The following is a 15,355-nucleotide window of genomic DNA, read 5'->3' as shown; positions in this document are numbered from 1 at the left end:
GATCACAGCTTCAAGTCAGTGATAGAGGGGATCACAGCTTCAAGTCAGTGATAGAGGGATCACAGCTTCAAGTCTGTGATAGAGGATAGGATCACAGCTTCAAGTCAGTGATATAGGAGGGGATCACAGCTTCAAGTCAGTGATAGAGGGATCACAGCTTCAAGTCAGTGATAGAGGAGGGGATCACAGCTTCAAGTCAGTGATAGATGGGATCACAGTTTCAAGTCAGTGATAGAGGATGGGATCATAGCTTCAAGTCAGTGATAGAGGATAGGATCATAGCTTCAAGTCAGTGATAGAGGATAGGATCATAGCTTCAAGTCAGTGATAGAGGGGATCACAGCTTCAAGTCAGTGATAGAGGATGGGATCACAGCTTCAGTCAGTGATAGAGGATGGGATCACAGCTTCAAGTCAGTGATAGAGGGGATCACAGCTTCAAGTCAGTGATAGAGGGGATCACAGCTTCAAGTCAGTGATAGAGGATGGGATCACAGCTTCAAGTCAGTGATAGAGGGGATCACAGCTTCAAGTCAGTGATAGAGGAGGGGATCACAGCTTCAAGTCAGTGATAGAGGGGATCACAGCTTCAAGTCTGTGATAGAGGATGGGATCATAGCTTCAAGTCAGTGATAGAGGGGATCACAGCTTCAAGTCAGTGATAGAGGAGGGGATCATAGCTTCAAGTCAGTGATAGAGGGGATCATAGCTTCAAGTCAGTGATAGAGGGGATCACAGCTTCAAGTCAGTGATAGAGGGGATCACAGCTTCAAGTCAGTGATAGAGGATGGGATCATAGCTTCAAGTCAGTGATAGAGGATAGGATCATAGCTTCAAGTCAGTGATAGAGGAGGGGATCACAGCTTCAAGTCAGTGATAGAGGGGATCACAGCTTCAAGTCAGTGATAGAGGGGATCAGAGCTTCAAGTCAGTGATAGAGGGGATCACAGCTTCAAGTCAGTGATAGAGGGGATCAGAGCTTCAAGTCAGTGATAGAGGGGATCACAGCTTCAAGTCTGTGATAGAGGATAGGATCACAGCTTCAGTCCGTGATAGAGGAGGGGATCATAGCTTCAAGTCTGTGATAGAGGATAGGATCACAGCTTCAGTCAGTGATAGAGGGGATCACAGCTACAGTCAGTGATAGAGGGATCACAGCTTCAAGTCAGTGATAGAGGGGATCACAGCTTCAAGTCAATGATAGAGGATGGGATCATAGCTTCAAGTCAGTGATAGAGGAGGGGATCACAGCTTCAAGTCAGTGATAGAGGGGATCACATTTTCAAGTCAGTGATAGAGGGGATCACAGCTTCAAGTCAGTGATAGAGGGGATCACAGCTTCAAGTCAGTGATAGAGGGATCACAGCTTCAAGTCTGTGATAGAGGATAGGATCACAGCTTCAAGTCAGTGATATAGGAGGGGATCACAGCTTCAAGTCAGTGATAGAGGGATCACAGCTTCAAGTCAGTGATAGAGGAGGGGATCACAGCTTCAAGTCAGTGATAGATGGGATCACAGTTTCAAGTCAGTGATAGAGGATGGGATCATAGCTTCAAGTCAGTGATAGAGGATAGGATCATAGCTTCAAGTCAGTGATAGAGGATGGGATCACAGCTTCAAGTCAGTGATAGAGGATGGGATCACAGCTTCAGTCAGTGATAGAGGATGGGATCACAGCTTCAAGTCAGTGATAGAGGGGATCACAGCTTCAAGTCAGTGATAGAGGGGATCACAGCTTCAAGTCAGTGATAGAGGATGGGATCACAGCTTCAAGTCAGTGATAGAGGGGATCACAGCTTCAAGTCAGTGATAGAGGAGGGGATCACAGCTTCAAGTCAGTGATAGAGGGGATCACAGCTTCAAGTCTGTGATAGAGGATGGGATCATAGCTTCAAGTCAGTGATAGAGGGGATCACAGCTTCAAGTCAGTGATAGAGGAGGGGATCATAGCTTCAAGTCAGTGATAGAGGAGGGGATCACAGCTACAGTCAGTGATAGAGTAGGGGATCGTAGCTACAGTCAGTGATAGAGGGATCACAGCTTCAAGTCAGTGATAGAGGGGATCATAGCTTCAAGTCAGTGATAGAGGGGATCACAGCTTCAAGTCAGTGATAGAGGGGATCACAGCTTCAGTCAGTGATAGATGGGATCACAGCTACAGTCAGTGATAGAGGGATCACAGCTTCAAGTCAGTGATAGAGGGGATCACAGCTTCAAGTCAGTGATAGAGGGGATCACAGCTTCAAGTCAGTGATAGAGGGGATCACAGCTTCAAGTCAGTGATAGAAGATGGGATCACAGCTTCAAGTCAGTGATAGAGGGGATCACAGCTTCAAGTCAGTGATAGAGGATGGGATCATAGCTTCAAGTCAGTGATAGAGGGGATCACAGCTTCAAGTCAGTGATAGAGGGGATCACAGCTTCAAGTCAGTGATAGAAGATGGGATCACAGCTTCAAGTCAGTGATAGAGGAGGGGATCACAGCTTCAAGTCACTGATAGTAGAGGATAGGATCACATATTTAATGTTAGTCTCCATGAGGCTTTTGATATCAATGCGACACAAAAAGGTATATAGAAATAAGACAAAAGAATATGACATAGGTTTAAAGTATCGGCGTTGCAAACTATTCGAATACACAGGTTTCACATATCGGCAAGTACGAGATCATAAAAAGTGCCAATTTATCGCACCTTAAACCTCCGTTCTTTGACGAATCGAACGCTTCCTGGGGAATATAACCCGACAAGCTAATTATAAAAATTCTATTTCAAGGAATCGTAAGAAATTTCTCGATGTCACCGCTCTCCGTCGAGAACATTCCACTCGGTGTGTCCGTGTAAGGCATCATCCATAAAACACGACACGCCTTTCTGGCCTATCCCCCCTCCTCTTCTTCACTAAATTGACTTAGTATAGCTTGAATACCAATTGAGCTCGGCCGATATCGTGTGCATTGAACAAATGTTTACTGTTAAGAATTTTTTTTTTTGCAAAATGCGAAATAAGGACATTTATTTTAAAATGCAAAAGCATGATGTTCAACTTTCTTAATCCTTCAATTCCAAAATGCAGGATTTGTACGGCTTTTTAAATGTACATTCCAGACTCTTTATAAACAGGCCCGAAACCCAACCATTTTTCAGACATTTTAAAGTCTGAAATTCACTTATCTAAATTGCAGGCTTCATACAAAGCCTGCAAAGCGTATTTAGAATTGGAACAGCAAGTGGACGCTGTAAGAGAAAGTTTCCCCATGGTACTGATGCTTCTATGGCTATAAGGCAGTGGCACGATGTTTCTAGAGGCTAGCGACCAAGTGCCTTTAGAGCCCGGCTGTCACTAATGTAAGCCTAAAGCCCATCACATTTCATAAAGAAAACATTTAATAGATGCTACTCTGAAATTAATTCTCGTTGAGTGTTGAAAGATTAAAATAGATAACACGACCGCTTATATAGAGTAGCTAACAGTTTCTAGATTAATGACAACAATTACACTATGATTATCTAACGTAAGATAGACAATAGAAATTCCAATGAGCTCACCAACAGGGATCAATTTTATTATGAAGTGCTTTCAACCAACTGCTGAAACAACATTAGTGTAATAAACAAAGTGAAGGATTATGCATGATTAATACAGGCATTTATTTTTCTCCACTTGGCATGAATAGAGCTAGCCATTCATAAGATATGACATGCTGAAAATTGCCAAATAATTTAACTCCAATGACCTGAATCAGGTTTAGGTGACCTGGCATGGAATGGCCCAGGACAATGGAAATATTTACAATACAAGAAACATTAATTAACCCAGACTAATGCACAATACAAACTGTCATCCAAGTCTATCAAAGGAATCTTTTTTGGGCAGCAATTAATGGAGGACATGTTGTCCTACACATAAAGCTAATGATACCTAGTATATCCCCTACCATGTTCATTGAGCCTAAGAAAATGAGGATCCCACCCTCCATTCTGGTTTGTTTACATGTAAACATAAAACTTGTAGGGAAACTTTTATAATAACAAAGTTTTAATTGCATTAAAAGTAAAAAAAAAATTAACTGTCCTTATCTTTAATAGGCTAAGCATTGATTGGTTGCTTTTAAAATGATTTCTCGAGCACACCCACCAACACACAGTGGTTTGAGAACAAGCTGGTCAAAGTCTGGCAATGTCCAAACACAACAGGTGCCTGATTTTTAAATCAAGTCATTCGCACATGAAAAAATGACCTTTATTACATCAGAGATAAAGTGGGGCGCATGAAATCTGTATCAAGCTCACCAACTCACTACTTCAACTTAAAAAATAATTATATATGCAGGGCTCCTTGCAAGAACTAACAAAATTTATGTAGACAGCAATAAAAATATAACAAATTTTAAAAAAAAATTAACTATTACTTTTAAGCCTTCATTTCATTGCTGTAAGAACATTAATAATACTGCTGGTATGTCATGAAATGCTGGTACAGACAGTTGTTTAGATCAGAGGCGTAGCGAGGCGGGTACATATGTCCCTGGGCATTTTTGCATTATAAATATTTTGATGGTGGTGGGGGTGCAAATCGAAAGTTTGAGGGGGGTGCAAATTGAAAATTTGCTCCCGAGGTGGGGGGGGGGCCAAATTGAAAGTTTGTCCCCGGCGCTGGGAAGTGTCGCTACGCCTCTGGTTTAGATGACTATGTAAATGTTGGTTTACTATTTCATGTAGGCTTTTATAATTTTACTAAATACCACTTGTCCTTTTTTGGTAGCATCAGCAAAGATATTGCTTGAAATGAATAAGTGGACATAGATAATCAATAACTACCCTACAGAAGACTAGATTTTGAGATGTGTCACAGCTGAAGAAATGATAGCTAATCTGTTGGTAATATTTAAATGATTAATCCTGGTCAGCATCCATCTGAATCCTTCTAGTTTCTAGAAAAATTCAACTTACACTATTCAAAGTGTTTTTAATTATTTTTTTTTACATTCCATAGTGTAGAAATTAATATTTCATTTTTATCAGTTTTTATTTCATTCTTAATCAATGTTAATTAAAATAGTAAATACCTTTTTAAATACTAACTTTTAATGAATAATGTGTTAGCAAAGGCCCAAATCTTTAATTTTTTCATGCCCAAACTGAGCTGAGTCTGATAACACAAACTTTGATACTTTTAGAATTAGGGCAAGGAGAAGAGAAAAGTAGAATAACATAGTATTTAAGTAGCTAGCCACTAGTCAAGTAGTATTGAAGTAGATAGGAGTAGAAACCTATGGGAAGTTAGGTGACCAGTCACTGGCAGCTGGATAGGTTCATATAGTTATAATCTGCTGTTCAGATGAGGTGAATTAAACAATGGTAGCAGACCTTATTGTATGTAATCCAGTAATTGAATACATGTTTAAGAATTATATGAATTTACAAAGCAATGATGATGAAAAATATATATTTAAACATATCTTTAATGCAGTAAAATATAGATCTAGCTCCTGTATGTAAGAAGTCTTATACAAAGTGACCATGATCAAAATATTACTAATATCAGCTTTAAACCTCATCTTTCAAGCAAGGATTATTTGTGCGGCTTCAACAGAAGATTGAAAGTTTTCTTATATTTTATATTTTTATATAACCCTTTAACTACCTACATTTTTAATATTTGAGTATACACTAAAAAATTTCCAGCACCAAAAAAAAAAACCTGATCACAAACATAACAAGGTCAATGCTACATCACCTGTCCAAAATAAACAGGCTGTTAAGATACATCACAGACATTGCTTAAGGGGGCGCATCGATGAACTAAGCTTGAAAAATCATGGTCGACCTCCGAAAATTCATTTTTTTTTTTATTTTTTTTTCTATTACTTTAACCACTTATAAACATAATATACTTATCAAATTTACTATAAAATATAGTTTTTACACTTGTTTTTGCATTTGAAGTGGGTGTGTGTGTGTAAAAAAATGTATTTCACCCCGATATACGCCCATCACAACGATGTGTAGCGAGATCTACACACCGCAGTAAGCCTAGCTTACCATATATCAAAATACGCGGAATTTCGAGGTCAGTCCAGTTAGGCTAGGCACATTGACCTAGTTCTAAATAAAGTAGTTCAAAACACGCAATGAAAGTGTGCTTCAAAATGGGAAGAGTCATGTATCTATTGGTCAATAGATGTCACATGACGCTACTGTCTAAAAATAGCGTGCGCCAAGCTCAAGTTTTCTAAATTTTGTCAGGATGTGTCGGCGGTATCCTTGGAGATGCTATTTTTAGCCGAGCTGTAGTTGACATTTGCAATAACTTTCACTTTCCACTTTTTGAATTATTTTTCGTTTCTGGAATTTATTTGAAGGTAAATTATGAATTTTTCAATTATTTCTATTCCTTTATCAAAGTATAAACTATAGTTTTATCTTAGATACCAGATTTACGTAGATTTTGATGTAGATCTAGTAAATTTACTACGTAAACTAGATCTTAGTCTTAGGGCTTAGGCTCTTAGTCTTAGCCTAGCTATCAAAGGCTGAATGTAATCAATGTATGCAGATAATGTGCATACCTTTTAGTCCGTTGTGATTTTTTTTTTCAACAGCTTATACATTATTATGACTTGTTTTACAGATCTACAATGCCTGTACAAAAGTTGTATGCAAAAAAGGGAAAGGCTTCCAGAAAGCAGAAGGCTACATTGAAGTACATTGGATAAGGCTTGTGCTACCAAGCAGCAAAAATCAGCTCTTGCAGGATCTACTGCAGATCCAGAGGCTGCTGGTTCAAGCACAACTACTGCTGCCACTACACCCACTGCTGCCACTACACCCACTGCTGCCACTACACCCACTGCTGCCACTGCATCAACTGCATCAACTGCTGCCACTGCATCAACTGCTGCCACTGCATCATCTGCTGCCACTGCACCCACTGCTGCCACTGCATCAACTGCTGCCACTACACCCACTGCTACCACTGCACCCACTGCTGCCACTACACCCACTGCTGCCACTACACCCACTGCTGCCACTGCATCAACTGCTGCCACTGCATCAACTGCTGCCACCACATCAACTGCTGCCACTACACCCACTGCATCAACTGCTGCCACTGCATCAACTGCTGCCACTACATCAACTGCTGCCACTGCATCAACTGCTGCCACTGCATCAATTGCTGCCACTACACCCACTGCTGCCACTACACCCACTGCTGCCACTACACCCACTGCTGCCACTACTCCCACTGCTGCCACTACACCCACTGCTGCCACTACACCCACTGCTGCCACTGCATCATCTGCTGCCACTACACCCACTGTTGCCACTGCATCAACTGCTGCCACTACACCCACTGCTACCACTGCATCCACTGCTGCCACTACACCCACTGCTGCCACTGCATCAACTGCTGCCACTGCATCAACTGCTGCCACTACATCAACTGCTGCCACTACACCCACTGCATCAACTGCTGCCACTGCATCAACAGCTGCCACTACATCAACTGCTGCCACTGCATCAACTGCTGCCACTGCATCAACTGCTGCCACTACACCCACTGCTGCCACTGCATCAACTGCTGCCACTACACCCACTGCTGCCACTACACCCACTGCTGCCACTACTCCTACTACTGGATATACAACCATCCCCACAGTGGTCAGTGCCTCCAAGAGAAAACTTAGCATGTTTTACAATGTGAAGCACCTCAAGCTACTACAGTTGGAGGGCTGGTCATTGTAGACCTGGGTGAAGTAAACGCCCTCTTTTCGGCAGCTCAGTGCAGTACATTTCAAGGGCCCTTGCAACTTATTTCGACTGGACGCAAGGGTCTAGCACATCAACTGCAAGTCAGCTGCACAGTGTGCAACTCCATAGCAGCAGGATCAAGCTCCAATATGAGTAGCAGGGACAGGTGTTATGATATCAATAAGAAATTTGTCGCTGCTTTCCTCAACATAGGATTAGGCTATGCTGCTATGGATAAGTTTTGCAATGCCATGGCCATTGAAGGAATGACAGAGTCATCATACTGCAATATCCTGAACAAAATATCAATTTCTTCAAAACATTTCTCCAACGCCATTCTTGACACATCTATTGACCTGGTGCGCAAATCTTATGGCGTTGAGATCAGTCAGTGAGTTTAATGGTGGCAGTAAACATCTGGCTGCTTTTATGGATGCCATTGGCTGTTCCTATGCCACTTCTTCTCAAGTCAAAGCAGCAAGGCGTGACAAGAGGAGGATTGACAGTGCTGAATGAAAGGCGTCAGTGGAAGTCAAAAGGAGAAGGTCCAGAATGGCTCTCGCCAGCTCAAAAGCCCAACAGGAGTTTGAGAAGCTGGAGGGAGGGCCTTCATACAGTTCTGGAGCCTTCTAAATTGTTATTTCTTTAAGCTAAGTTAGTTTTATTAGTGTAAAAACTTGTTTTTTTTTTTTAAATTTAAATTTTATATTTCCATCAATATATGTAGTCTTTTTCAAACCCTTTTTACAAAATCAGTTTTTACTTAATTTACTACTAATGATGAAATTACCATCATAAACATGTTGATAAAGCTTTTAAAATAGCTCTTTATATTGTATTTTCAATGAAAAAAGCTTTTTTTTCCATTTTTGTTACATTTTTAGCGTTTTCTCAATAACGTATTTTTTTACATTTTTGAACACTCAAAAACATTTTCCTCAAAAACTACTTGTTCAATTTACATGAAATTTCTGCTGAAGCTACATAACACACTGTTGAAAAAACAAGCAGAAGAATAATGAAGCTATCTTCAATACTTTTTTTTATACATAATTTTTTGCAAACCTTATAGGTTCAAATTAATTAGTCATTAGTAGAAAATTCATAATTAAAAAAGTTTCTGCAAATATATAAATTTTCTTCTATGGATTTTCTCACATACATGTGGACTATCTAAATCCAAAAGTTGGACTTATAATTATAGATAGTTACTGAGGAAAAGTTTTTTAAAAATTGTATGTAAAAACTGTACATTTTTCCCGCCAAATTTAATCAATTTAATTGGCTAACGATTACCATGAAATTTTTTTTACACCAAAGTGTATTAAACATATATACTAATGCCATAAATGAGTTATTTTCTGTAAAATAGTTCAATTGTGCAAAAAATGGTATTTCATGACTGTCCCCCCTTAAGGGGTTTTATTTTTTAAATGTAAAGTAAACCCTTGACAAATGTATTTCTTCCACTTTATATTGCAGGTTGTGCAAATGAAATGTACAAGTCTTTTGCACAACCTGCAATATTAGTGGAAGAGGTAAAAAACCAACAAAAAATGTACTTTCTGTAGTATTTTTATTTAGTTGAATAAGTTCTGTTATACATAAGTATGTATAAGTTCTTGATATTATTCTAGATAAATTCAGCAAGTATAAATAAAATGCTACACCAAGTAAAAAGGCTATGATTACAAATGGCCAAAGCCAAAAAAAAAATGGGGATCCCACACTTTATGAACAACAACCATCCAATAAAAACTGAGCTAGACCTAAAATTTTTGCTATTTTATTTTATTCTGAGTGAGCACAATATGAGACATTTTTAATGTGATAATTTATATTTATTTTTCATTCTACTAAAATCCATACATAGTGTAGTAATTAAAGACTACTACTTAAGTAGAAATCTAGATTTCTAGTAGTAGGCATTTCATAAATAGCGTCCCTGGCTTTTGATAAGAAACTACAGATAACTATTGATGACCTGGGTGCAAAAAATATTTTGTCAAATATTATGCCAGTAAAAATTAATGCAGACGTAAAAATACAGATAGGCCCTATTAATTATTTGAAGAAACAATGTTAGATCTATATAATTAGCTTATACAGGGAGTTAGAAGATATTGTTTTGGGTATAAGGCAGCATATCTTGTTATTTATCTGCATGGAATTTAAATCTGAATTTTTTTTTACTTGAGCGTGACTTCAGGAAGAGAAATACTGTGATTATTTTTCTGTTAACAACTAGGTCTAATTGTCTTAGTTATTTCCAATTTCCATCATTAATGAACAATGCTTTTTGGTGGTGTCACTTGTGATCCAATAATTTAAAAAATAAATGCTTTTGCACACTACATTTTGGTAGGTAGTTTCCAATATTTTACACTTTTGAAACACAACTTGACCTTGATATACTATGTTTACATTTTCCATGTAAAGGAAAGAAAAAAAGATTTTGAAAAAAGCCTATAGGCATAGGCTAATTGGTTTTTTTTTTCAAATTTTGTTTTGTTACTGAAAATACTAAAAACAAGAAACAGAAAAAGGTAAGGATTAAGCTTATGTTTAATATTTAGAAGGCAGACAAATAAACCCTAACACAATAGCCACCACATCATCATCATCTAGGTAAAACTTGCTTGATTTTAGTATATTTTTTGGCTTCTCATTCACCTCTGATTGAGTGTATTCTATTCTAAAAATAACCGAAACCCACAGTAATGTTAGGAAAACACAATAGCATATCTAGGCCTACTTTTTTTTTAAAGGAATTTGTCACATTTTAATTAAAACAGACTTAAAAGAATAGAGTAACTGCAGAATTGTAAACAAGCGTTACAGTTTCAATTAAACAGTATGCGGTCAGCAGGGATAAAAATCCTGACATAGTCAAGGGGTTACTGCGATTTTACAGTCGTTTAGATATTAACTTGGGTATTTAAAATTGCAAGATTCTTATAACAATACAAACTTAACCTTGTCATTTAGTGTTTCGTACTTTACCCATAGCCATTAAATCTTTGCAAATACAAAAAAAAAACAACTAGATCTAGGCCTAATTACTAATTAGCGCACGTTTATTTTATGTCAAATTTGGATTTTTCTCAAGCTTTGACAAAATTTTCAAAAACGAACACAGAAATAAAAATAAATAAACCGAGAGTGATCTCCTCTATAGACGTGATTTTTAATCAATTTTAAATACTTAAAGTTTTAAAAATAGAATAAAATCTCGTAGACAAAAGAATTGCACACCAAGTGAACTCCAAATAAAAAGTGCATAATAGTGCGCAATATTATTAGTACTTTAAAAATTTACATTAGTTTTTTGAGAAATTGGAAATAGCGTAAATTACTACTTCCAGTCAACGGAAATTACTCAAAATTTGACAGAAGGTAGAGAGTTAGATCTTTTACTTACATGTGAAATTTCATTTATCTATCTGAAATAGTACTCAAGTTATAGGCTTTTGAAAAAGTAGAAAAAGTACCACTTCTGGTTATCGGAAATCGCTCAAAAGTTGATACGGATCTACGATTTTGATAAAATACTTATATATGAAATTTCATCAACCTAGCTGTAACGGTACTCAAGTTATCGTGTTTACACACAGATAGACACACACACAGACATACGGACAAGATTGCAAAATTATGTTTTTTTGCGCGATTACAATGCTTTCTCTATACTTCGTATATACGAGAAAGTAAAAAGTATTTCTAGAGTAAAGTGGCATCTGCGGACAGACGTAGCAAAAAATCTAATCTCCCGATTTACATTGAACGCCATTCAGTAACAGTTTCACATAGAAATAAACCAAAAGTACTGTTACTTTGCATTCTTTCTAGTGTAGTCACATATGAGTCATTTTGTATTCATTCACTTACACATAGCACCGGATGTATTAAAATTTTTAGTGCTGAGACTCTGTGCGGACACCAAGCGCATTTTTTTTTTTAAATTTTTTTTTTTTCCCCCTTGCTCCTTATGCGGACAAAGCATATTTTGTTCATTTTGTTTCTATTTAAATAATTGAAATAAATATGTTACACATATAAATAGTGTTGTTGATAGTTTTATAAATTAATATATTAGAAAACAATAAAATTTGAAGAAATATGAAATAAGTTTTAATTAAATTTAACATCTAGACTAGATTTTTTTAAAACCGAGATGTAGAAATACAACATCAATTTACAGTAATTAAACTTGCAGCGTAGAGCTAGGAATTCAAATTTGGAAGCCGCTTCTCTTACTGATAATTGTTTGGATTGTATGGTTGCTATGGCAGTTTTAACTGTCCGCAGACGCCACTTTACTCTAGAATACTCTAGATCTAGTTATTGGTTTCCTAACATTTCTTGTGTTTCGGTTGTGATTATATTAAGTATGCATAACTGGAGATTAACAAGAAGCTGCAAATAAAATACACTATAATCATATAAATAATGGAGTCTAACCCACTTCTGTTTTAGTTTAGACAAATAAGTTTTAGATCTAGACTCTATAATTTTTTAATTTAAAATTAAAAGGACCTCTAGTTTCTGCGGTTTCTGGAGTTTTCCTAGAACCTAGATCTAGTGACTAGTGACCTAGTCCATCAAAATGAAGTGGAAATATATTTCTTACTGTAAAGAGAACAGCTTAAAATTTAAAACAATAGCACTAAATTACATGCGGTAAAAAATAGTGTTTTTTTTTTTTCATTTTTATAAGAAAAACAAAGTAAAAATATAAAATAAAATTCTCACTTTTTCTGAACTTCTGATTCTGAAGTCTCTGTAACTCGTTTGGGGGCATGTATTTAAAGCTAAATTCAATGTTTGCTTTAAACAAGTGATTTGGGAGAGATAAAAGTAAAATTTTAAACAATGGATTACTTACTTGCTGATGTTGTTGGCGAAAATAATTTAAGAAAAATTATTAATTGGAGCCCCCAAATGAAGGCAGTGTAGACGTTAACCGCCATGTTTGTCATCTACTTTATTTACCTCAGCGATCTCGCTTAATCTCGGAGACGTTACATAAGCTTTGCGGTGTTGTGATTAGGAAAGACGAAAGTATTTTTTGTCCCATGAAAAATGAAATAGGAATCTAAGACCAACGAGAAAGGAGTAGGCCTAATAGATTAGTACTGTTGAATTCAGATTTTCAGTTGAAATAAATTTAATATTTTTGCAAAATAGACACAGCTTTATGTAGGTTAAACATATGTAAGCTTTAGGTCTATATAAGTTTATTAAGAGCACCTTAAAGGGTCTTCTATAAATTCATGTTGAGAATGACATGATGTTGACGTTAATACAAACTCAACCGCGAATTTTGAGGCTATTTAATAGCCTGTAATTTCACTCATCGTATTAAAACAGTTATCAAGAATAATGCATATTGAAAGTCTACATATTTTAGTGCTTATTAATTTCTGTACTAGTTTCGACTTTTTAATTCTAAGGGGTCACTTACTTTTTTATAAAAGGGGGTCGTCACTCGAAAAAATCTGGGAACCATTGATTTAGACAGACCTAGAAAAATAAAACATCCAATCAACTTGATCTACTTTTAATCTAAAAATCTAGAATCTAGATCTACATTCTTTTTTCTAAATATAATTAATGCCAATGTTATGTTTTACTTGTTTGTTAAAACCAGTTTTATGTGAATTATATGGGATCGGATCTAGACATTCCAAGAATAAAGACGAAGATTGCGAGGGGGGGGAAGGGTTGGTGGGTGGTGGAGATTAGTACATAGACACAAAAGGAGATAAAAACTCGAAAGGCAATCATTTTCACGTTTGGGTATGAATGGTGCATAATAAACCAAATTGTGTTAACAGTTTTTCATTTAACATGGTATGTGACGCTGAATCATTTCGCATATTTAATAATTCATCTGGTAATTCACGGGGAATGCTTGAAACATTAAGGGGAGCAGAGAATGGGTATCGTGTCAATACAGATTATTCTTCTTTCAGCTCATGGATATAACGCCGCCGTGCGTTTTTAAGAGATTTAAGATGCCCAGAATCATCTTTCAAATTTTTATTTATCTCACAGATTCATCTACCCGACTGCAGAGTTTCCCAAAAAACGGCAATATTTCCAAGATTTATTTTTCTTCGCCAATTTTGCACCTTTGACTTAAATGTCCCTAGATTATCATGAAAAGAGATAGTATTTTGCTGTTCGAATATATCTGCTAGGTATGATACTTTCTCCAACCACTAATTGTCGTTAAAGTATATAAAAAGGCCTTGTTTCCATTGCACTTCCAGGAACAACTTGATTTCATCTGTCAATTTAAAAACACGACCCACAACAATTCCTTTTGACAGCCAGCGTACTGTAGTGTAGAAAAGCAGGACCTCGTGATGCCCGTGTCTTTGCACAGTTCTTTAAACAGACTGGTGTTTAGGTCTCCAGATTTAATATAATTTAAGACTTTCATTAGCAATGGAGTCGGAAGAGTCTTTCTGACGAGGACATACCGGTGAATCATGCAATGGATTCCTCATGATTAGGAAGCTAAATCTTTTACTGTTTTCTGAAAGTCCGATTTCGACGAACCGTACAGGCCCCACGGCAGTTTTCCCATTTTAATCATCCAGTTTTTCTTTTAAAAAATGCATTTCTTTTCTCCAAGATATCTTCATAAAATAGCGACTCTTCTTTGCTATCATCTTAAGAAATAGGCCTATAAATCTCACAAAGACAAACAACTGTGAACACGAACTCACGACTGTTGACTCATCTTGAAAAGCAAACAATGGTGAAAACTCGATTTCATTCAAAATTTATTCTTTAACATCTGCGTACATGTTTGCCATAAGACGCTGAATACAGAGATATTTGTTGCATTTTTACTGCACTGGAATCCCCAAGAATTAAGTTTACCATCTTCAACGTTCAAGTTTTGATGAGATTTTCTCCTATTGTGTGAGGTTTTTTTTTTTTTGCTTGGCAATTTATAATGCGAATTCATATGATTCTTGAACTAATGCTGTGTTTCCTTGTCTCTGACGTTTGCAGCTAGCTTCATGAGGACGAAAGAGCTCCATATCTTTTTTGGTGTGTCCCGAATGACTCGTCTAAAAATGACGTCTTAGTTTTGTAGGTTTCATAGACTGATGACTGAGAACAACTTTGCACAGTACGCGTTGTTTCTTCTCTACTTCATTTCCAGTGATGTTAGCAAAGCCGAATTTAAGATAGCCTTCTAATTATTTATGTTTTTTTTTTATTGCTAGGGTTTAATCTACCAGTGGGGGGGGGGGGGGGGGGGTCGCGACCGACAGTTTGGGAACCCATGGTCTAAATCTTACGGTGTATCTAAGCGGTGATTGGTTAATCTTACCGGAAATAAATGGTGCGTACCAAATACAAATAAAATGCCGAGGATTTAAAAGACTTAAAAGTTGGCTAAACCAATTTATTATTTATTTTAATTTATATCTAGATTTCTAGATCTAAAATCTAGATATCTACACCTCCAAAATATGTTCTAGATCTAGATATTTACCTTTTCTTACATCTAGATCTAGATCTAGAAGAGACTTGTCACTAGAATCTAGAATCTAGATTCTACTATCTAGTCTTAGTCT

The 15,355-nt window shown here is 36.8% G+C and overlaps 1 protein-coding gene across 6 annotated transcripts in view; it reads right to left on the bottom strand.

The window, feature by feature from the left end:
* The window catches only part of LOC131936098 (plexin domain-containing protein 1), a 35,846-nt gene extending 23,100 nt beyond the window's left edge, over positions 1 to 12,746 (bottom strand). For all 6 annotated transcript variants that reach the window (XM_059292956.1, XM_059292960.1, XM_059292955.1 and 3 more), the window contains exon 1: positions 12,640 to 12,746. In XM_059292956.1, coding sequence (XP_059148939.1) covers positions 12,640 to 12,733 — 94 coding nt within the window. In that variant the 5' untranslated portion in view covers positions 12,734 to 12,746. The remainder of the gene's footprint in view (positions 1 to 12,639) is intronic.
* Positions 12,747 to 15,355: the final 2,609 nt, after the last annotated feature.

Source organism: Physella acuta, unplaced genomic scaffold, assembly GCF_028476545.2.
Source record: "Physella acuta isolate Inbredline_101_S28 unplaced genomic scaffold, ASM2847654v3 ptg000168l, whole genome shotgun sequence".
NCBI lineage: Eukaryota > Metazoa > Mollusca > Gastropoda > Physidae > Physella > Physella acuta.
Note: the sequence above shows the minus strand (reverse complement) of the source record. Positions and strands in the feature narration are given on the sequence as shown.